The 24,731-nt window shown below is 29.5% G+C and overlaps 1 protein-coding gene across 1 annotated transcript; it reads left to right on the top strand.

Annotated features, from left to right (window-relative positions):
* Positions 1-1,494: 1,494 nt before the first annotated feature.
* LOC100168239 (atrial natriuretic peptide-converting enzyme) lies at positions 1,495-24,731 on the top strand. Its single transcript, XM_001943824.5, has 10 exons — positions 1,495-1,848; positions 12,196-12,355; positions 17,479-17,695; positions 17,832-18,194; positions 20,357-20,805; positions 21,576-21,786; positions 22,933-23,105; positions 23,268-23,442; positions 23,719-23,963; positions 24,080-24,731. Exons 1-10 carry the CDS (start codon positions 1,819-1,821, stop codon positions 24,376-24,378), a joined length of 2,322 nt encoding a protein of 773 aa, XP_001943859.1. The 5' UTR covers positions 1,495-1,818; the 3' UTR covers positions 24,379-24,731.

The raw sequence follows: 24,731 nt of genomic DNA, 5'->3' as shown, positions 1-24,731 counted from the left end.
TCGGGAGTTTGCCGAAAGTCTCTTATCACAACAGTTTTCCCAAAACGAAATACCAATATAAAAAAGATTTTTGTTTGGGGGGGTTGGGAAACCCCATACACTACCCCGTAACTACGCCACTGATTCATTGGATCAAAAACCTTGCAAATTTAATACTAGGCTAATATATTGTTACAATGGCAGTTGAAAATTATTAAATATCCATAGTCATATTTTTTTTTTGGTAGCCTACATTGCCTATTGTTTTAAGTTTGTATTTTCTGATCAACAATTTCACATTTTTCTCTAATAATTATGAAAAAAACCTCTTTATCTGTACCGGAAACGGGAGACGGAAGTTAATGATAATATTATTCCCAGTGCCTATCATTCTATAGTATTAAATTAGTTTGTACATTTTCTAAATAAAATTTATATTTATTTTAAACTTAACGAAAAAAGATATTATAATTATACATTGTAACTCAATATTATGATGTTAAGTTTAAAACATTAACAAGCTGATTAAATTATACTGGATATGATAGTTTTACTTTATTTTTGAACATTAAGCTAATTTTCAAAAAATGTAGGTACTAGGTAGGTATTCTTTTATTGCTTTAAATCTTTAAAAGTAGGTACCTAACTTTTAAAGATTTAAAGCAATAAAAGTAATAATATACTAGTTTATTTTCTAGAAGTTAGTATTTATTGTAAATAACAATAATTAGGCATATGTACTAAATTGTAAACATGTTAAATAAAACATGAAAATGTGTTGCTTAATAGTTATAAATTAAATAGGTACCTAATGATATTATATGTGTGACATAGGTATAAGGAAAACAAATTCATACGATAATTTAAAAGTAATCTCGATTATTCTCTTGAATATATTAATACGAATTTCAATTTATCTAGTTCCAATAAATAAAAATTCTGATTTTGCTATACATACCCTAGGTACGGATATATCAATATAAGTACTTAACGAATAAATACAATTTTATGATTATTTTATACTGAAGACTTATTAAAATAGGTACCTAGCCAATTGTAATTTTATTTCAACTTTCCGGGTCTCCCGATAACGTGATGAATGTATAGTATAATTAATAAAATACCACACAAATAAATATTATAGACAGTACCTATGCGCATTTAGGTACCTATACCTACTGCTATACCTAATGGGCACCTATGCAATAAGATAAAAAAAAGTTTTCTTCACGAAATACGGTAATTTAATAATATTATGTATTATTTATAATACGTTAAAAATTAAAAATCCATTATTGTTTTACAATTTTGTGAAATCATAACAAAATATAAATGTACCTATATATTAGGTACGTTTGAAGTCTGGCTATTTAACTAATGGATTTCTAAAATAAAACGTATCCTTGTATCGCCGAACTGTAGAAAAAAAAACTGGAACGGGGGGAAATGTCGGAGAAAGTGATCTCCCCGACCACTCTGCTGACAAACGGATACAGCTCAGAGTCTAAGACTATCGGTACTTTTAGTACATGTGCACACAGTCTATTCACGAGGACGTCGTGACGAATATATAGTTTAACGCTATACCTAATACGAGTTTTCTGTTAAGTATTTACTTTTTTCGTGAAAATTATCACTTCCGGTTATGAACACAAATTAACATATCGTAATTTTTCTTAATATAATCAAACGTTTTCATGAAGTTTATATTTGATTTGTGTAAATTATAATACAGTACACGATAAACCTACTCTAGAATTATATTAGTAGGTACTTTTATTCTATGAATAATAAAAATTAAACTGTTTATCAAAAAATGTAAAGGATCTTCATAATAATATGACTGGAAAAAATCCCTGGGATACAAAGGTGAGTAATTTTTAAAATAATCCAATGCATGCAGTACATATCTATAAAAAAAAGTACCACCTTCCTATACGATAGGTACCTACTATAGACTATAATACCTGTCCATATATAGGTAAACATTGAAAATTAGTTCTTCTTAGCTCTTACGTATATTAAAAATGTAATGCTTATAGTGATTTGTAACATATAATATTATTATACTATTTAGATATTAGATTAATTATATAATTAGATTATTAATATAGACTAGGTAGGCATATTATAATAATAATATTATGCCCCATTTTAATTTTCTGTTTATAATATATTATATTATCTTGTTCCGTTTATACTGATATATTATATTGTAAATCTGAGTAGGTACCTACTGATAATTATTATAAAAAAAAATTTTCATAAATGTTTAGTAGCTAAGTAGTTTAATACACAACGTTACACAGTAACAATAATTACACGTATAGTATAGAGGTACCTATTGGCTATTTGTAATATATTTTTGTATATAGGTATATACCTAATACATTATACCTACTTTATACATTAGAGTCGAATGATTAGATTCTAGAGACTAATAGACTATAATATTATACTACCATCTATGATCTATGGTGTAATATGGTTTCCTATAATATAATGTTATAACTATTAACTTGCATACATTATAATTTATCACAGAAGAGAGTACTAAACATTTTTTTTATTTAATTCTTCTCGTTAATTTACGAAAGAGGCACTAACGGTTATAAATAAATATAACTATTATAGCTGATAGGCGTAAAATTAAAAATTAAAATTATTTTTTTGATCGGTACCTACCAGGTACTTAACCACAACCACACTAGGCACTTATAGGCACTATAACTATCTATGAAGTGTAATGAGCTATAAACAAATAATTATAACTGTTTCATGTTCACAATATTATTCAAATTAGTTAATCTAAATTACTTTTTCTTAATTTAGAAAAGTAATAATCTATTGTTTTTGTTTGTGTAACGAAAATTGAATTTTTATTAAATTAATTATGACGTACCTATGTCCTATTTATATTATTTTAATTAAAGGTATGTTTAATCTTTGAGTAGGTATTATAATTTGTTATGCATTGTATATTTGTATTTTAAATATTAAATATATTATATTTAATATTTAAAATAACAAATAAATGTATATTTTATGTACCGTTTAATAGTATTCAGTGTTGTGTACACAATTTCCTTGAAAAACAGTTGAATAAATAATTTAATATTTTTTAAATAATAATTATTCTAATTAATCTAAACGATATTTTATAGATAAACATCAAAACTTGTAGTAAGACTATGTGAAGAAAAATACTTGGCGTATCTATGATAAATTATGGTATAACCATATAAATTTGAATGTGGCTTGGATTTATTCAGATGTACCTTTGCCTGTATTTAATGATTTAAATATTATATATTATTATATCATTACGTATAATTTATTTTATATTATTTGAGGAACTCTGCGTAATTCTGTCAAACAAAACCCAGTATTTTTTTTTTTTTAATAAATAGGATAAGCTATTTATTATAATTCAATATTTAATAACAATATAAGAATTCCCGTATAGGACATAATATAGCCTATATAAGTACCTAATCAGTTTATTAAAGTTTATTAAAAAGGATAAAAAAGTCTTATAAATGCAATAAAAAAACGTAAGAATACTTGTTACATTAATGTAAAAACCATACGTTATAAGAACGAAACCAACACAAAAACTATGGCCAATATAAAATATGTGTAACATTTTTTTTTATCAATAAAAAAAAAATTATTTGAGTTGAATCGTATTATAAAAATACATTTAAACCGTTCCGGGACGAAGTATTAAAATAATATTTGTGAATGTATGCAACTACTATAAAATGATATTTGAAAATACATAACATATATGATATATAATTTATAAGCAAGTATCAACTTATGGTATATATTTGTTAGGTTTCGACTAATACACTAAAAGGATGCAATTTTCTATCTATAGTACATTTTAAGAAAAAACACCGAATCACTATGTTGTAGGTATGTATCCATTACAGTTTATTTAACCTTCAGCCTGCAGTATCGAATACACAACCGTATATGATCCTATTAATATTTACGGTATAACTCACAGAACGATTTAACTTTAATACCTAACTCACAGCAGCTAGATGTATCAAATTGAATTGAATTTTAAACCAAAAATATTAGGTACTATTTACTAGTCACTATTATAGTCAGTATATTATTATGTTCGTATTTCTTTTTCTTTTGTTTTTCGTGTCAATCCATTCAACTAGATACTATTAATATATTAAAACGGCATGAACAACTAACATATTACGTCTTCTAGATTTGAATAAATAACTGTGTCATGAAAAAAAAAAAAAAAATATTCCACTTGTGTTCCGCAAGCACGTGAGACAGTTTGTTACAGTTCCTTCCAACTGTAATGCTTCAAGTCCAAGAGGAAGCAGCAGCCTCCTATTGATAGATACGTTATGTTAATATAATAATAACAAAAAAAAATTCGTGACTTTAAACCGCAACCGCGGTCTCCGGCTGCTCTGGTCATCGCTGTTATATGGAAGGACGCGCGCGTATAGATTATATAAAATTTCACGCTTCAATACCATAACCATTTGTACACATGTACATTTTTATTTGTTCGCGATCCACGTGAAAGCAGGAGAAACCGCGCTGCAGTGACTAATGTAGTTTTGTACATAATATTAAAGATATATCAGCCGCCATCTATAGCCGATGTCCTGCAGGCTGTGTATAGAGTGCAAGTATAGTGTTTACGCGAACGCGAATGACTGTTCTAGGGGAAACAGCTGAGTTTTAATTTATTCGGAAGGAAGTTGTTTACTTACAATACCTGTATACGCCTGTAAACATATAAATTATATTATGCTTAGAGTTTTTAAGCTATAAATAGGTATAGGTTGGTAATATAGTACCTACCTACACACATATATATATATACAGGGTGTAACACATAGAACTGACTTTTTGCAAAACTTTTGTTTGGATCAATACTTAAAAATTTTTTTTTGTATGTAATTTATAGCCACTTGCACTACACGTGTAGTGGAAAAAAAATAATTTTATTTTTTAATACTGAAAATTTTAAATTTTAAATTTGATTTAAATTTTTTTTAAATAAATTCAAAATAGCCAATTTGTGAGTCTGATTATAACAACGATTTGGATGGTAAAATCATTTATCTAAGTCAAGTAGTTTATTTTTTAGAATTTTTTTAAATATCAATATTTTTTTATTAAGTTAATTTGGAACGCAATAACTTTTTAAAAAATATTATTTTTGGAAATTTTCTAACATGGGTATATTTCTTAAATTTTTTACTTATCATATAATTCTATCAATTTTTGTCATACCTTTAAGTAGCATCAATTTTTTTTTTTTTGTCAGTTCTTTCTGTCACACGCTGTATATAGGTATTATAATGGCAGATGAACGAAATGCATATATAGGTTTGTGCGTAAATTAAATTCAAACTATAGCTAGTTATAGCAGGTACCTGTTTATAATTTATGCATTTTGAGTTATTGATATTCAAAGTATACAAATTGTGTTTTATTCCTGTACCTATATAATATATGTATAGAGTACAATACTACAATATGTAGTTTAATGAATTTCGTGTAAATTTAAAAGTTAAAAATTCTCGCCGTTGTCGCTACGCGCTAACCCATATATCTACGTATGCTATAGGTAATATAATATTATATGACCTACCTACAAGAATAATATCTAGGCAAAGAGCCTAGAAGAAGTAATACTTTTAGAAGATAACGGGTCGAGCTGCTTACTGATCTTATATTAATGCTGAGGTCTTGAACTACCTATATGGCTGTAATAATATTATGATGTCCGTATGTCAATGTCACGTACCCAGTTAAAACTATAAATTATGACGTGCACTGTAAGATATCGTACGAAATAGTTATACTCGGCACAGGTGGTCGAAAAACAATCTAAAATATTATGCATTTTGGATATTGATAATTTATGTGCGCCTAATAATCGACACACATAATCCTAACCCATCATATATGGCCGACATATGGCTTCACTATATATATATAATAATATTATTTACTACCACATAATATATATCATGTATATGATGATACCACGGGCTAATGTATAGCGCACATCATATTATCATATATACATAACGATAATATAATAGGTACATCATCGTGCACATTAAACCTAGTACATGATAATATAATATTATCATATGCATATTATGATGGGTAAACCTATATGCAAATTCGCACTGCAAACTCAAGACCACGCCGACATTTAATATAGCACCGACGCGTGTATAGGTACCTACTTAATATAATATAATATTATTGTGTATTGTTATTACAAATTGATCACATTATTATATTATACCGCGTAACCGGTAACCACCATGGCAACCGTGTACGACAACAATAATATTATATGATATTATAGCGTGTACTTAAATAATGTCAGCTGCAGGTATATTTACTGTACAGCAGACAGGACGTACCTACCTACCTATACAATATACATGATTTATTATTACATGTATATAATATACGCGAGTGCGTGTTATTATTATTATAATATAATATTATTATTATTATTATCTATACCTAGACGTTACTATATTGTATTATTATATCTATATTATGCCGACGACCGTCCGTTATTTCCGACGCCGCCGTCCGATTCATCAGATACACGAGACTAGACTCGTTAAGCAGTATATTATTTTATTTTATTATTTTTTTTATGTCGTCGAGTCGGAGTGGCCGACTATAGGCATTATTACACGACGTCTCGGAAACTGAGTGAAACACTATATTATATTGCCCGTACGGGTAAAACACGCAACTAGGTCAACGATACAGTCATAATTCCGGATTTGTAAACGCAAAACTCGCGCGCATTACGGGGCCGTTGCGTCAGAACGATGTGCTATACAGTTGTATTCCTGCAACGCTACGGATAATATTAGGTATATATATGATGTGTAAATAGGAACAGTAGAAATGATACTAGAAATGTTCTGAAAATATCGATTTACCCTGCACATTGGTTTAATAATTTATTGAACTTGAAAAATTTAACGACGATCCGGTCGAAATGTCTAATGCACGGCCGTGTTTTTACTATTTTTTTTATTTATTATTATTGGCCATTTGCCGGAAATTTTCGACTGCAGCCACGGTTTATAATATATAGGTACTTTATACTTTCCATATACATTTATTACTATCGAAATATTATAATTTTGTACTTGTCTGAGATGTTTAGTACCCATACTATACTTATGCGCGTATAATAATAATATATATAGAGGAGGATTCACGTAAAACGCTAACCATATTTCGAGGCGATAACTGCAAGTAATGGAGATTCTATAGCTAGGCCATAAAATATATAGTGAGAGCTTGTCTGTGCAAGTATAATATATTTATTATGATATCCACAGGTATCTTGCACATAGACACTGTGTTAGTACAAACTACATCATTACTGCTTTTGCTTTTCATTGGACCCACTTAGGTACCTACTATAATGATATAAATACCAATCCTATTTTATGGGTGGTATATGTTTGCAAAATCTTTTCCTAATGGAGTTTATATATTTGCTACTTGTTCACTGCAAGTGAAATAATTTTATTGCAAGACAGTCCCTCACTGTAACTATATTTTAATACTGATTTTTTTTTGCATTTAGGTCTAACATTTTAGTTTTCGATGTAATAAAAGCATGACTGTCATAATTTTTTTTTTTCGTGTACATTAGGTAATATCTAATACATAACTATATAACGCAAACTAGGTATATACCTAACTATATTAATTCATAAGAATATGTGCAGATAATAAATTGTTGTAAAATGTTAGTAGGTATACCTAGGTTTGTATTTTTTGAATCTAGAATGTTTTAGAAATTTAAAACGAAAATTCCTTCACACAATATACGTAACTATAATAGGTACATATTGTATTATTTGTATACATAAGCAAATTGTTCACATGAGGGTTGATAGCTTGTATAATATATAGGTACTTTCTTCATTTTTATATTAATGGGAAACAAATTGTTTTTAAAATGTTACACTTTCAAATTAAATATATTATAAATCATAATTATGTGACGTTCATTATATTATATAGCGCGATTCCCGTGGGAACTTATATTGCAGTTTTCAAGTAAAAGTTTTCAATTTCATTAACACTTCCTTCCCAGGTAACAGGTATAGTTCTGTATTAAACGGGACTCCCACGAAAATTTACTCGTGTTACCGCGAATACGATTTTGACAATGGAATATTAATTTCATTAAAAAAGTTTCACTGAAAAACGAAAAAAATCGCACGAGACAATTGGGCTGCGACTAGGCGTAGTTCTGGGCACGCAAGACGAATGAATCGGTTTACGGGCACAGGTGGTTTTGAAAATTAAAAATTTAAATCAACACTTTCGAGTAATTATTATTAGAATTAACCGCGGAGATAGTTGCAGTCATTCTCTGCAGTATAGATGTATATCTAAGTATTACGTTATTCAAGAATATGATAATACGATACCTACTCTGTTTTTTTTCTGTACCGATTGGCTTGTCCAGTGTCATTAACTCTCCATTGAGGTGTCTTACTATTTGTACTATATAATGTTTTTAATATCGGCTGCCTACTTCCCCACTCGAAAGCTGTAATGTGCGCAATGCATCTAAGTAGTATATAGTTCCCTCTCTCGTCGATATTAATAATAAAAACCCGCGAGAAACCGATATTTGTTAATCTCACGGATAGATAAACATGTAAACCGTGCAAAATAATAAATAATAATAATTTATTAATATTATAATACACTGCAGCTGATGATGCATATAGAATGTGTATATTTTCACCGGTAATTGGATCGTCTTGTTATAGATTCGACTCCTGCCAGGTATAAAGACATATACATAATAGGTTCGGTTGGGTATACATATTATAATAATATATTATAAATATTACTACTAAGTACTAGGCAAACATTTTTTTTATACTTTTTACAATACAAATATTAGTATAATATACTTCTACTTATACGTATATTATGAGAAAAAAATTAAAAAGCCAAGGGCGTCCGCAGGGGGGCTAGTAGGGGCAGTTGTCCCCTTGGCTATTTCTGGGTCAATTATCATATTATTATTGATAATTTTAATGTCCTAAACAAACTTGAAAATTCCATAACAATTCTAAATAGCACACTGAATTATTTTTATTTTTAATATAAAAAATATAAATTCTAACATAAATTTGGTATAAATTATAATATACATTTTAAACTTTTAAAGGATTGTAAAAAAGTTGTACAGACAGAATTTACCATTTTGGATTTCATTAATCTGAACTGAAAATATACTTTCCTTTTATTTATAAATGTTTAGATAATATATTTATTATAAAGTTCATGTAAAAACATGTGCAAATTTCAAAATAAAATTTAAAATTTAAATTCAAAAAAAACTTCAAAATGCCAACAAATGCCACAAAAACTAACTATCTACGTATAATTCATAAATATTTTTTACATTTCCTGCCTATATGAAAGAAAACATGTCACAAATAGGATAGTGTGATGGAAAATTTAAAAAAGGAAATAATTTTCCCTCCCCTTGACAAATTCCTGTGGACGCCCTTGTATAGTATGGCCGTATGGGTTAGGTTATAGCCCGGTATAGGTACTCAAAACTTATATTTCAATTACGTTATGTAATTATTAATTTTCATGTTATGTTATATTACCTATAGGTATTAAAGTACTGAACATTTTTGATAAGGTTCAACACTTGCAAGGGTTCTAGACTTCATTAAAGATAAATTGATCATTTCTTTGACATTCAGTAAATAACCATTAACCCAAGGGAAATCGAAAAGAGTTTATACACATTTAAAAATACTTACGTGATTTACTTAAAATAATATAGTAAATAAATAATTTTAGTATAAATATTAATACTATGTATTATATTCTATAAAAATAGGTGCCAGTAGGTTTATGTAAATGCTTTTTATTGATAGATTAACATTACCCCTACACTTGATTAGGTTTAACCTATTAAATTATTATTATTTTTCCATCTAAAATGTAATAAATATGATTTATTTTTGATCAGTTTCAACTACCTATTACTCTTAAATAAAATCTTTAAATTGTTGTAGGTAAGATCAAACTTTCTACGGATGCATATTATTCATAATTTATAGTACCTACTTAATTGATATAATTGCTTTCAATTACTTTTTATAATTGTTTTAAGGTACCTTCCTAAATAACTATAATTAACTTAATTTTATACAGAATTATATTACATTTTACATATTTATACTAGGTATGCAACTAAATTTAAATAGATGCCTGAAATTATTACCTAGGTATATTATGTTCTAATTTTTATACAGCGTTGGTTTATTTTAACGTATTTATGTTATATTATATTAACCTACATTTTTGTTTTAATGTTGACTATAGTCATGATGTCATATGTCACTTAAAATAATAACATGTAAATAATAATATTTTTTTTGACAGGTTATCCAATTCTTTTAAATCGTGACTATATATAATATATATCTATATATTCTACTGATATATGAAAATTATTAACGGTTTAAAATATGTCAATAACCTATAATATTGAGAAATTAATTACATTATTATATTTATTTAAAATCATGTAAAATTTTTTTTTTTTTTAACTAAATTAATTATTTTAGAAATTAAATAGTAAAAAATAAATGAAAATATAGTTAAGCTAAAAGAAATTAACTTATCAACTAATTAATTCCCATCTTTTCTTATTCGTTAGGTACTAAGACGTATAATAATTAATACGTATGATACGTGAATGCTGTAATTAAATACCTAGTTACATTTATTATTTATATGGCGTGTTAAATTTTAATATACGTACTTAATATGTAATACTTACTTAATATAATGTACCTATATAATGTGTATATTTGAAGAAAAAAAAAAATATTATTTTATAAATATTTCCTTAAAAATACAATCATTGGTCTTGTATAAATCATTCTGTGTCTTCGCTATAATATTACAATATTGGTCAGTTACCTATATAATATAGGTTTATATTTGGATATTAATATATAATCAAATATACTATATAATATAACCTGAATAGGACACATAATATCTTTTAAATTAGTAATATTACAATGATATTATTTTACTCGTTTTCCGCACGTTCTCTGACCTACTTCTTGGATATGATTCTACATTTAATTTGTATTTATACGTATCCATATCGTGTATAGGCGTATAGCTAAACGCTTATAGAAACAGCAATAATAACAATTGTCAGGACATCGTGGGCTCATCAAACTATTAATGTGTCGGCATTGACCGTGATTTAAAATCCTCCTATATAATATACATATATTTGATATCCAGTTCAACGATTTCGACCTTCCATTGTGCTATCGTTGTGCATCTCGTACCGGTATTTCTACGCACCACGGAGCAATAAAATAGGTACTCTTGCATAACTTTTGTGATATCATAATAATATAGCGTGGTTACAAGACGTTAAATAATAATATTGTAGGTATTTTTCAAGCACGTAGGTAACTGAAACCATCAATAAGAGTTTTAGCGTTTGAATTAGATTTTGTGATTTAATATAATTACTTAAGTATAATACAATTATTGTATCTACACAGTTTTATTATTAATTTTCCATCCCATGCAGGCTTCTGTTCGACTAGATCGACTCTCTGTATAGTATAGCTACAAGACATCTCAATGAATTGTGAAGGCAATTTTAGTCTTCAGGGTCTCATAATATTGTACTACCTAGTCCAATAATATGTTTATATTTATCCCATTATCAACCTCAAACTGCATACCAAACGATCCCATTAACCGAATGTATTGTGTATACCACAGAAAAAGAACGACCTGTTTCAATTGGTATGCCTTTATCTAGTTAAGATAACCCGACCTAACCTAACCATATAGAACCAATAAACTTAAGCTAACTCGGTTGTTCGTACATATGTTATACCTATATATTTCCAGTTGCTGTGCCATCATAGTATTTAAACAATTTTATATTTAGTAGCATATAATATATTAATATTAATTCTGTTTTATATGTTGACATACCATATTATTATACATTTTATTACTTATACTATTTAATTTTTTTGATTTCCTGATAAACCACAACAACTAGATATAATTGCACAGATATGAATGTACTTTTTAACGTTTTTTTTAATGAGTTTTATGATTTATTTGTAGGTATCGGTTGCCAGTGGGGCAACGAGTTCCTATGCTTCAACGACTGACAGCGAACTCAAATTTACTAGAAAATTCAGCCAAAGATATCGATGGAGGTGTTGCATTATCGAAACGATATTAGTGTTTATGTTGATATTTTCACTATCCTTATATGCGGGATGTAAGTACCTATTTCATTTTCTCATACACCTATATTATACATTATTGCCTATAATTTCCAATACAACATTTCTAAATTATTTTTTTTTTTGTAATAATCTATAATAGCCAATAGATCGGTTATTGATTTGTTTAGTAAGTATTAACAAAATATATTTCAAAGCTACCATTGTCATGATTTTTTCAATATTTTTTATATTGTCATTGACTTTACTATGACAATTATTTATTAGTATTTTGATTCAGTTTTATTATTATATAATATTTCCTCCGTTGCATTGTAAGTTTGTAATTGAATATTTTGGTATCATCAAGTAACCAGGTCATCTATATGATCGATAATTCATGGTATAAAATGATTTATCAATATATTGGATCCAAGTATCCAACACAGTACCACAAGATTGGTTTCTTTGAGCAATATTACACTCAGCTTCATTTCCTATATAATATAGGTAATCCGCTATTATTTATCATATTGTTATTTACTATTATAGTTGTACGAAGATCATAATTAACTATTCGCTTATTTCGCCATCAATATTAACAAGTTTTCTACAAATGTTAACCCACACTGTAGTTTTAAATTTATCGTATTGAAATGAGTAGGTTTTTAAGTTGTATCATTGGTTTTATAATACACAGGTATAGGTAATGTATATAAAAACAATGGTTGTTCTATCTAAATTAAAACCTACAATGCTAAAATAATTTAAGTGTATTCAAAGCATAGATACGCATGCAATCGAATATAGGTACCTACACGTAAATACGTAATTATAGTAGGTATACCTCATATCTACTATTATTTACTACCTATATAAACCTATATGTTATAGTTTTATTACAGGTACCTAGTATTATTTAACTGCAAGAAATAGGTACCTGCGTTTAAATTTTGCACAATATCTAATCTAGATCCACGATTTGAATGATCAAAATGTACCTATATTTATCGGAGCATATAATAGTATAAAAGTTGGATTGAACTTAATAATATGATATTTTCTCAACTAAAATCACGTATTTGAGTGTATTTCGATGTAATAGTATTTTACGATTTATATCAATCGTGTACAGTGAACAGTTTTATCAATTATGTAATACATATTATGTGGATAATATAGGTACAATGTTTTCGTGAGTGTGTGTGTGTGTGTGTGTATGTATATCTCATTTTAGTGAAATTGTTTACCACGTATATACAACTATCTATCTGTTATTGTAATGTATAAATACATGTAAACACATAATGTTTGAAAAATAATAAATATTGTTTTTAAGATTTATAGAAATCATTAAACAAAAAATTGTTCAGCTACCAGAAAAAAAAAGACGTTTTACAATAATTTATATTTTATGCATTTTTTACAAATTATATTACGTTTTGTAATATTAATATTAACTATTCGACAATTGAAATATATGTAAAATGTTGAGGCAGGACCCATACTAGTATAGGTTATATTTAATGTTAATTTAGTGTTATTATAACAGTAGGTATTATTGTTTGCACAGCTGCAGCACAGGTATTTCGTTTAATCGACAACTCTCCCATGAAGTAATCGTTGTGTTATTGAACGATTAAAACGTTAATTTAAATAGTTATAACACCGTCGAATGATTAAAAAATGAGCATTCGTTGATGAATAGTTCTTTACTAGATACAAATTACAGAGTATCTAGTAGGTATTTGGCTAACGGGTTTTCTATAGGTTTTTTTTCAACTTCGGAACGAAACGACGTTTTTTGACACCATGCAAAAATGCATTTTATGGGATTGTAGGTAAGAACACAGATAAATAATTTCATGGGAGGTTTTGTCTTATTTCATTTGGATTATAATGTTTATTCGGTTCAACAACCATCAGAGTTGCAGTTTATATATATTATGTGAACATAGTTATATAACAAAAACCATTGATCTGTCTCTTGCGGGCTACTTAAATCTTCAAAATACGCCTACTCTTGTTATCGAATGCCTGAATAAACTTATCCATCTATACTATTGTACTATTTAATTTCGGTAAATGAACCTCAGTCAGTAAATATTGACCATATTACTTATGTAATATACTTGTTAATGTTTCGTTTCCGAAAATGTAGATGTTTTTTTCTCAGCAGAAAAATAATATTAATTGATTATTGATATATTTTAAAAAGTAGTGTAATACCTATAGGTATAATAACTAATAATAATAATAATAATAATAATAATAGATTATAACTTATAGGTACTTGTAATAAAGTATAGGTATAGGTGTATAGCATACAGTTTTTATTATACAAGAGTTAACGAGTATATACGACTATGAAATTGAGAATCGTCTACCGTCTGGTTTATAGTAATGCCACTTTCTCAGATTCTAGGAATGTCAGATCTTAAGACTAGATGTCAATCGTACCTACTTTGTATATATTTAGCAGGAATATCAGTTTTATGCGACTTAAGATGTTATACGTTGATCATCATTCATTACCTATGTGTAATATTCTCATTAACTGAATCAGATTTTTGAATGGTTTAAGAAAAAAAAAAATACTTATTTGTTAAATAAACTTTTAACAAGGTCATCGAACACATTATACTATTATAGACGTACAAATGGTGTAAGCACCCGACAGTCGGCTATATTAAAGACTACACCTAGCATATAGAATACTATGCATATTATTGTACAACTGTCGAAGGTCGTATAATGATAATAATTTAGTTAAAAAAGTAAAACAATTATATTGATTGATTTAGATTATTTCAAAGTGTTATATATAATGAAAAATACCTATCACACGCTAAATTAATCAATACCTAATTGATAAATGTTTTCGTATCGATCACAAGGTGCTGGAACTTGTTACTCAGTCCTTACACTGATTTTTAGGTTAAAACAGTTGTAGAATATATTCTAGTTACGTCATTATGTGTAGGTATGTTGTAGGTTAAGTAATAAATTATTAATAATAGGTAGTTACTAAATGTTGACGCTTTTTCGAAAACTTTACATTAGATTATTTACTATGTATTATCTTCATGCGATTTTAAAATACCTCTGCTATACCTATACGTGAAAAAAATGTTTTTCCTATTCTAACACTGTAAAACCACTTGAACCAGTAACTTTCAAGTAAAACCACTATTTTTATATATTTTTTAAAGAAATACTCATACAGAATATAGAAGTACCTACCAACTAATTTATTATTGAAACTTACAAGTTATAATATTAAATCAATCAGTAAATGTATCATATTGTAATCAATAATAATAATCATTAATATGTCACCTTATTACTATTAATACTTACTGAAGTTTCTAAACATAAAATCATATTCACTGTTGACAATATGCGTTAAGAGCGTATAAAAAACACTTATATAATTTTGAAAAATTTAAAATTATGTCGTCCATCATTATACCTGCAGCAAATGAGTAAATTACCTTTCAAATAGTTTCCGCTGGTATATACGAATAGAAATTAAACCTTTGTAACGCAGGCACCATAAATAAATTGGAAAGTCGTCGGACACAATATCATATTTTTTAATCATTATATATTATCTCGTATTATCGTATGTCCACGATGAATGAACGCTACGCGTCTTGTCGTACAGTTTCCATCTATGGCCTCTGCAAATATTTTCCATTCTGAAATCGATTGTACAAATAGGTACACGCCGCGTAATTATTATTATTATTTAAAGAAATAGTGATTTCCGTACAATATCCCACGACGTATATATAATATTATATATTATGCAGTCATTAGACATTATTTCGTACAGATTGCGTGTAATATATGGTAGTTTTGGTATTTGCTTGCCGATTGAAAGTGTAACAAAACGGCGCTTCCTTTCACCCATGATCGACCGTATCCATTGTGTCGTATTTTTCTATTCATGCAACACACGTCCATGAGTCGCTGTATTTTGTTCATCGGCAGAAACGCTTAAAAAATACGTAAATATAATAATAACAATAAAAAAAAAAAATGCACATAATGTGTATAAATAAAGGAAATTGATTTTCTGTCTTGGGCTGCAATTAAGTGATCGTGATTCGATTTATGATTTCGGGAATAAAAAAACGCCACGAACAATCGATATTAAATTTTAGCTACACGCACGGCTGAGCAAAATACCATTACATATTTATACAACACATATTTAGCCAAAACTTAATAAATAATATTTTAGCTGAACCGTATCATAACTGTACCTAATACCTAAACAATATGTCCGCCAATTATGGGATAGATAGATTAGGTATATCACCGGAATTTTTAGGGAGTCATAATTTTATAATTATTTTGATTTATGTAAAACATTGTGAGATAGGTTTGTAGAACAACAAAGATGTTGACACAGAGGCGGCTCCAACTCATAATATTCAGATAATTTCGATGATTTTTTTTGCAATTTTGTTTTTAACAATATAAAATTGTTTAGAAATACAGCTTGGGGGGGACTGCCCCTAGGCCCCCTTAGAGCTACCCCTGAGTTGAAATACACATATAAATACCAAATGTCTTTAAGAGAAGCTTCTGCATCAAATTCCCCAATTTATGGGCAAGGATATTCAAATAATATTATGTACATTAATTATACAGCTCAAATACAAGTATAATGAAAATTATTAAATTTATATTAAACGCCATTATACAATAGACCTAGGACGCTATCTCCCACAGTTAACGGGAGTTTACAATACTTAATAATTGTGAATGGCAATAATAACTAGTCATCATTCAAATTGCAGAATGCGTAATTTTTTTTAGAATATTAGTTATTAATTTTAAGATATTACTTAAATCAATTATTTAATTTAAGATAAATGTAAAATATAATACGGTATTACTGTATTAGGCATAGGTATAATTGAATTTGAAAGTAACCTACGCAGAAAAAAAAGTTATTGCCAAAATAATAAATAAAGATTTTAAGATTTAGTTATTAGCTCCAAGATATTTGATATGATACAGTACCCGTGAAATTCTAACCAATTAGTTGAAATAAACTATACGTCTATATACCAGTATCAAAACGGTACTTTGGTACCGCGGTTGATTGCGTGTATTTATTAATATCAAAATAACGTGCTTAAAGTGTAACTAATATGGTTTTCAGATGATTATTTACAACGTACGTATAACGGCGAAGAAAAGATATTTAGAGGAGATTTGAGAGCAGACGAAAAGGGAATAGATTTAATCGACTACGACAACCCAGACAGTCAAGACTACCAACGTTTCGTCATCAACTACACGCATTTGATAAAAAACATAATAAGCAGCAGTCCTATACAGAAAAAATTCATCGACGCCGAAATCATATCTCTTGAACCGTAGGAATTCCAATATTTAATTATAACCATATACCTATGTATAATGCGCGTATTTTTATAATTTACAGCAAATATAGCACACGCGTAGTAACCATAAAGTGTGAGTAAAATTAATAATTTTCAATTTTATTTTCAGCGACGAGGGCAACTTGAAAGTGCACTTCTGGTTGAGATTCGAACCAGTCAGATGGACAGCGTCTGTTACGGTGGAAGACATTTTATCGGCATTTCGTCGGTTATACCCTTCGACGAAAATCGTCCCGGGGAGTTTGCACATCAAACACATTACCAACAATGCTCTGTTATCTACAAAACCTTCGACGATGGCGCCAGAAATATCAACCACCGAATTTCATCCAACCATACCACCCCCGAGACGATGCACGCCAGTAAGACTGAATTTGTGTAAATCCGTTTTAGAGTACAATTTGACGAGTTATCCTAATCATTTTGGACATAAAAATTTGGACGAAATTCACGACGATTTGATTGCATTCAGGTTAGTATCATAATTACGACTGCGTTATGTTAAAATATTTGTTTAATATACCTACTCATTATAGCAAACTATTGTGAACATTTAAAGTAACTCACTGAACAAAGAGTATGCTAGCTAGGTACCTAAATGTTCAAGTTGTTTGTTTTTATAGCTATACATATACATTATACCTACAACAGTAGGTATGTAAATTAATTGGAAAGTCAGTAACCCTAATTCAAAATATAATGCAGATATATTTTTTAATGTATATATGACTATAAGCCTCCTTTTATTACAGTCTAAAAAAAAAGTTATTTATAAACGCTTAAAATCTTTTTTTTGTTGATTTTTTTAAAATTCAAAAATAGCTATTTTATAAAGTTATTCATTTAATAATATGGGAAAAAAACAATTATGAAATTGATTGAATTTTGAATGAATGAAAGCAACTTATATTTTAAAATATACAACACACTATTGAAAAATTGTATAGTTTTCAGTTATTTACACTTCAATATTACTAGTACTAATCCAATAGGTACCTATAATAAAGAATAAAAATACTAGGTGGGATTGTAAGTAATATTTCTTCAATTGTTTTATAATATTGTTCAATATATCCTCTATTAACTGTACAAGTCAATTTTATAGGTCCATGATATTTGTAACGAAATGAACGTGTCGCTAGGATCTCGCAAACTGTTAAATTATAGCTCCAATTTTGTAATAAAGATAACATGCCTATAAAATTGACTTATGCATGGCAGTTCATGGTGGAAATATTGAACAATATTTTACAACAAATAAAAAATATTACATACAATTTCAGTGACTACCTATAGTATTCTTTGCTTTTTTATCATCTATTGAATAATGAATTATCATAAGGTAGTTATTATATTGTTATTAAAGTGTAAAAAACAGAAAATCATACAACCTTACTGCAAAATTATGCTGTATTTTTTATAATGTAAATTGCTTGCAATCATTAAAAATTCAACCGATTTCAAAATGTATTTTATCTCTATATTATAAATAAATAACCATACAAAATTACCATTTTCGAAATTTAAAAAAATCAAAAATTAGTTTTGAGCATGTTTTTGAAACTTTTTTTTTAGACCATGGTTAAAAGAAGGCTATTGGTCATATTATATTACATTTAATAAAAAATGTACTAGAATATCTGCATTACTGTATACTTTCTAATTAATTAACATACTGTATATATTGTCATATTATTTAGTATATATGTAGATTGTAGGTACATGCATTAAGTACTTATGTAGGTACTGTATGATATCTATAATAATTATGTAGTTAACATAATTTATTTTTTTAGAACTCTTAAGTGTTTGCTTACACGTTTTGAGGTTTTTACAGTAATTTACAATTTTGATTCACAATAAGTACAGTAGAACCTCGACTATTCGAATTAATTGGGACCGCACCTAGTTCAGATGCTGGACAATTTTAAAAAAATAGATATTTTTTTTTTAAATCACAATTATATACATACTATTAATAATTATTATACATTATTATGTATTACATATTTATTATTATTATTATTATTATTATTATTAGGTATATTAGAATTACATCGTGTACATTTAGAAATATATAATCACAAAGTACATAGGAACATATTATGTTTATGATATTTTTTCGCCAAAATTAACCATTTTCATTTGACGAAAAGCTGCGACACGCTTTTCTACAACTAAGTCTCGCAAACTTTTGAATAACAAAGCGTTCGGATACACTAATTGTTGTTCGGATAATAGTGTTCGTATAACAGCTGAGGTTCAGATAGTCGAGGTTCTACTGTATATTATATACGTGTGTAATATGTACCTATATATTTACATGCATGCGTGCATATTTAACGAGCGTCGACCGAGTGCGTCCGATTTTCGAAATTGTAACTTTTTAATAATTCCTCAAGTGCGTCCGCGGTGTTATCACTTATCGCCGATACCTATTTATAGTATTGAGCCTGACCGCGTCCATAAGTTCTATCTTTAATTCGTAATTTAAATCACATCACCCGGACTTCATATTAGGTATAGGTATTTATAATTTATATTATCATTAGTATTATAATTGTTGCTATATTATACCTGTTTACCTTCCTATACATAATAAAACACGTCCGGTTTTCATTTACCTCCCCGCAGAGATCTGGTGGACGCAGAATGTTACCAGAGAACGTTGGACTTCGTCTGTCAGCTGCTGCAACCGGCGTGCAAACCGGACGTGAAGCTCGACCGGGACGAGATCACGTTGCCATGCAAGCACAGCTGCCGGCTGTTCACCACGGGTTGCGGTCACCGGATACCAGAGAAATTGCTGGCCGGTTTCGACTGCGCCAAGTTGCCCGACTACAGCAACATCGGATCGACGTGCACGTCCAAGCCCGGCTGCGATTACAAGCTCCGGACCACCGGGTTGTCGGGCCGACTTTGCGACGGCGTTCTAGACTGTCCCGACATGTCGGACGAGACCACTTGTGGTTACTGTCCCGCCGGATACCTGCACTGCATCACGTCCCGGACGTGCATCCCGGCCCGGTCTCGATGCGACGGCGTGGTCGACTGTCCGGGCGAGGCCGACGAACGCAATTGTCGTGAGTACCTAATTATAATATTATACACACGTATTACAATATAATCGAGTATATCGTTTGAGGCAAATTAATTATCGATACTCGTCTCGTTGCCTCTAGCAGAAGTCTCGATCCACGCCTCCCTAGAAGTATAATATTCAGAGTTCAAACCTGTATAGTGCGTATATCGAGAACTTAGTGTTATCTCACTCCTCGCGCCTCTCGCATCAATGATCTAGATTCTGGATTGTACCACGCTCAGCGCTGAAGATGTAGATTTAATCTTATTACGTGTACAGCGGTGTCGTTTAAAAATGAATAATTAAAAAAAAATTGTTTTCATGTTGATGTTGTATAAATATTGTAAAAAATTTAAAATAAATGTATTTAATACATAATTAGTATATCTACCCAACTGTATAACTCAATATTACGTGTCCATATAATAATCTATAGGTATGAGAAAAATTTTGATTTGAGGAACGAATAATTTTTTATAATATCCCGAGAACGTCTCTGGATCTGAAGTAATGAAATTTAAAAATCAAACGAATGGCAAAACAAGCACAGGTCAAATTCAGAATTCTATTGTGTTAAATAATTAAAAATTTTAAATTTAGTCAAGTGGATAGTTAAATACAATACGAATACCTGACTAACGATGCATATGCAGCGTACACACGAATATTTAGCGAACGGTCGTCGAGCTATTTATTCTATATGAAAATTCTGGAAAATATTATTCTATTATGTTATGATAAATACCATCGTATATTTTATTTTGCATCTAGTACTGATCTCGTCAACTGGCAGGTCCGTAGACCAAATGCTACCGTTAGCTACTGTTGACGCGTACCCGACAGAAGGTTTCGTGTTTTTCGTCGAACAAGGAATGTCGGGCAAGTTGTGTGCAGCTAATTTTCAAACAGACATTCCAAACGAAAAGATGACCGTAGCTCTTCAAACGATCGCAACGTCACTCTGTCGCACGCTCAACTACCAGTAAGTGAACGCCTTCAGTATACCGTCCTATATTCCTGCAGCAAACGTGAAAATACATAAAAGTCACAGTGCATATTCCAAAAAAAAAAATAATGTTCCACTTTCGTAAACCAACCACCCACAAATCAATGATGCGTAATACATTTACATGAATACCTAATATTTACTCATACACTTACAACTTATACTCATACCTACTCAATATACACGTATGTGTAAAACAACCAATTAAACGCCACTGCAGCTTTAATATACAAGGTGATTATTTTATCATGAAACACTCATTATTTCAAAAAGTATTAATGTTTTTGAAAATATTTTTTTTACATAGTTTCAAGTTGTTAAAAAACAACGTTTTTATTAAAAAATTATATTTTTAAATGTTTTTTATACTTATATTTTCTTAAAGTTTTTTTACTTTTTTGAATGACAACATATAGTTTTAATTTCATATTCCAAAGCAGAATATTTTTCTAAGTACTTTGATATATAAAAAAATCGAATTTCGGACGAGTAAATTATGAGTTATAAGTATATTTAAAGTTTATACAAGCGGAGTAGCGAACAGACATTTTGCTGGGTAACCCCGTATACCACTCCACTCCGTCAATCAAAACTTTAAATACTTATAAGTTATAACTCGTAAACTACTCATCCTAAATTCAATTTTTATGAATCAAAATACTCAGAAAAATAATCTGCTTTGGAATATGAAATTAAAACTCTATGTTATCATTCAAAAAAGTAAAAAAGTAAAAAATTATTAGGATACAAAATATTTAAAAATATAATTTTTAACAACTTGAAACTACGTAGGTAATTATTTTCAAAAATATTAATACTTTTTGAAATAATGAGTGTTTCATGATAATAGAATCTCCCTGTGTGTGTCAGTATAACGATGTATACATATTATATATAAATCATAGATGTATATATTTATGCATATGTATAGTCGGACTCGGAAGTCGAAGAGACCGGGAAAAAGTTCGAGTTAACCAAGTTCGACTGTATACATATAATATGACTATATACAATCTTTTTCTGTCCAATAATCATATCACAACCGTGTACTACAACCGTGTACATATTATTGTTAACTCGGTCGGCGCATAATAACAGCCATCATACTTACCTTTTTTTTAGCAATCTGACAAGTGTCGAAATTGTCGACGACGAAGACCTGCCAACATCGACGTCCGGTGGTTCTCCTTCAGAACGATACGCGCACGTCGTAGATCCATTCGCCAGCGAGATAACTTTTAACCTGGGCACGTGTCCCAGTAAAAAAGTTCTGCGTGTCGCATGCGACGACGCCGGTAAGCAATATATATTAACAATTCAAGTTATACCTATAACCTAATCAGTCCCATTTTCCTACATTTTTATATACGTGATTAATCTACCCACTCTCCCAGTGTGAAATCCTCCGTCGGCGAGTATTTACATTTTTTTTTTTTCACTCGTATATTATTATTTAGTTTGCGGCGTACAGACAAACAGGAGACAGAAACACGGTATCGACGGTTTGAACAAAATGGCTTCGCACGGAGACTGGCCGTGGCACGCCATTCTCTACAAAAGCGGAACTCATGTTTGCGACGGTAGTCTCATATCTTCCGAATGGTTACTCACCAGCGCTTCGTGTTTTCAGGGGTAATTATTGATTTATATCTGTTTGTACACAGGTATACTATAATATATATAATATAATATGGAACACCAAACACATCGATTGCGTTTTGAAAACTATGATCGTCCGCGGCTTGCCAGTTTCCACTATATATATAAAATACTTAAGCCTTACACCTAACAATGTATATAAACAGATAAATAAATATATGAATAAAAGCTTCTATACAATAGTACCTCTGATGTATTATTATAGTTTTTTGTGTACACTGTTGAAAACCTTTGTGCGCGGTTATTTAGGCAAAGCAAAGCCGAATGGGTGGCGCGTTTGGGAGCGGTGAGGTTGAACGCCGTGTCGCCGTGGCAACAAGAACGGCACATCGTCGGAATGGTCAAGTCGCCCGTCGAAGGAAGCACGCTGGTTTTGGTCAAATTAAGTTCACCGGTCACGTATTCGGATCATATTCGGCCGGTGTGCCTGAACGACGAGCAGACGACCGATGTACCGTATCTACACTGCCAGACGTTGGGATGGGCGAAAAATCGTTAGTTTCTCCCGAGTTATTTTTTCCACATAATATTGCGAAATAATATAAATATATTATATAATGTTGTACCGTTCATCGACGTCATTGAATATACCTATTTGAATTGTGTACAGGAGACAACCTTCAGAGGATCGAGGTTAAAGAAAGTTCGATGGACAGCTGTACCAACATCAGCATCACGACGGTGAATGGGTTGTGCTACGATTCGATCTACGATCATAACGATTGCACGGAGGAAGAATTCGCTGGAAGTCCGATGATGTGCCTATCGGCTAATAAGAAGAGCTGGGTCTTGGTGGGTGTCACTAATTGGCGCATTGCATGTTCGGCAGACGGCATGATGAGACCGAGGCTCTACGATCGAGTCAAGTCGAACCACAAATGGATAAATATGGTTCTAAAGGACGGTTAAGCGGTATATTATTACATTTTTTTTTCTGTTTTTTATATTTATGTACGTAAAATAATGCGTAAAATGTGATTTGTTTTAATTTATTATTGGTTCGATTAAGTTATATATTATACATTTATACGAAATGTGTGTATGATATTATTATATATTACATTTGAGTAATATACTATATTAGTTAATTATTATAATAATTATTTTCAATAATATATTTGAACATTGTAATAATTAAATGTATATTTTAAATGATTTTATTTTTTATTTTTTGCTTATTCGATCATTTTTGTATTTTCCTACATCATTTGTTTCATGTGTAATTTTCTTTTTAACTGATTAAAAATAATTGTTTTGATTGA

Source organism: Acyrthosiphon pisum, chromosome A3, assembly GCF_005508785.2.
Source record: "Acyrthosiphon pisum isolate AL4f chromosome A3, pea_aphid_22Mar2018_4r6ur, whole genome shotgun sequence".
In the NCBI taxonomy this organism is placed as follows: Eukaryota; Metazoa; Arthropoda; class Insecta; order Hemiptera; family Aphididae; genus Acyrthosiphon; species Acyrthosiphon pisum.
This window is presented reverse-complemented; position numbering and strand designations above follow the sequence as displayed.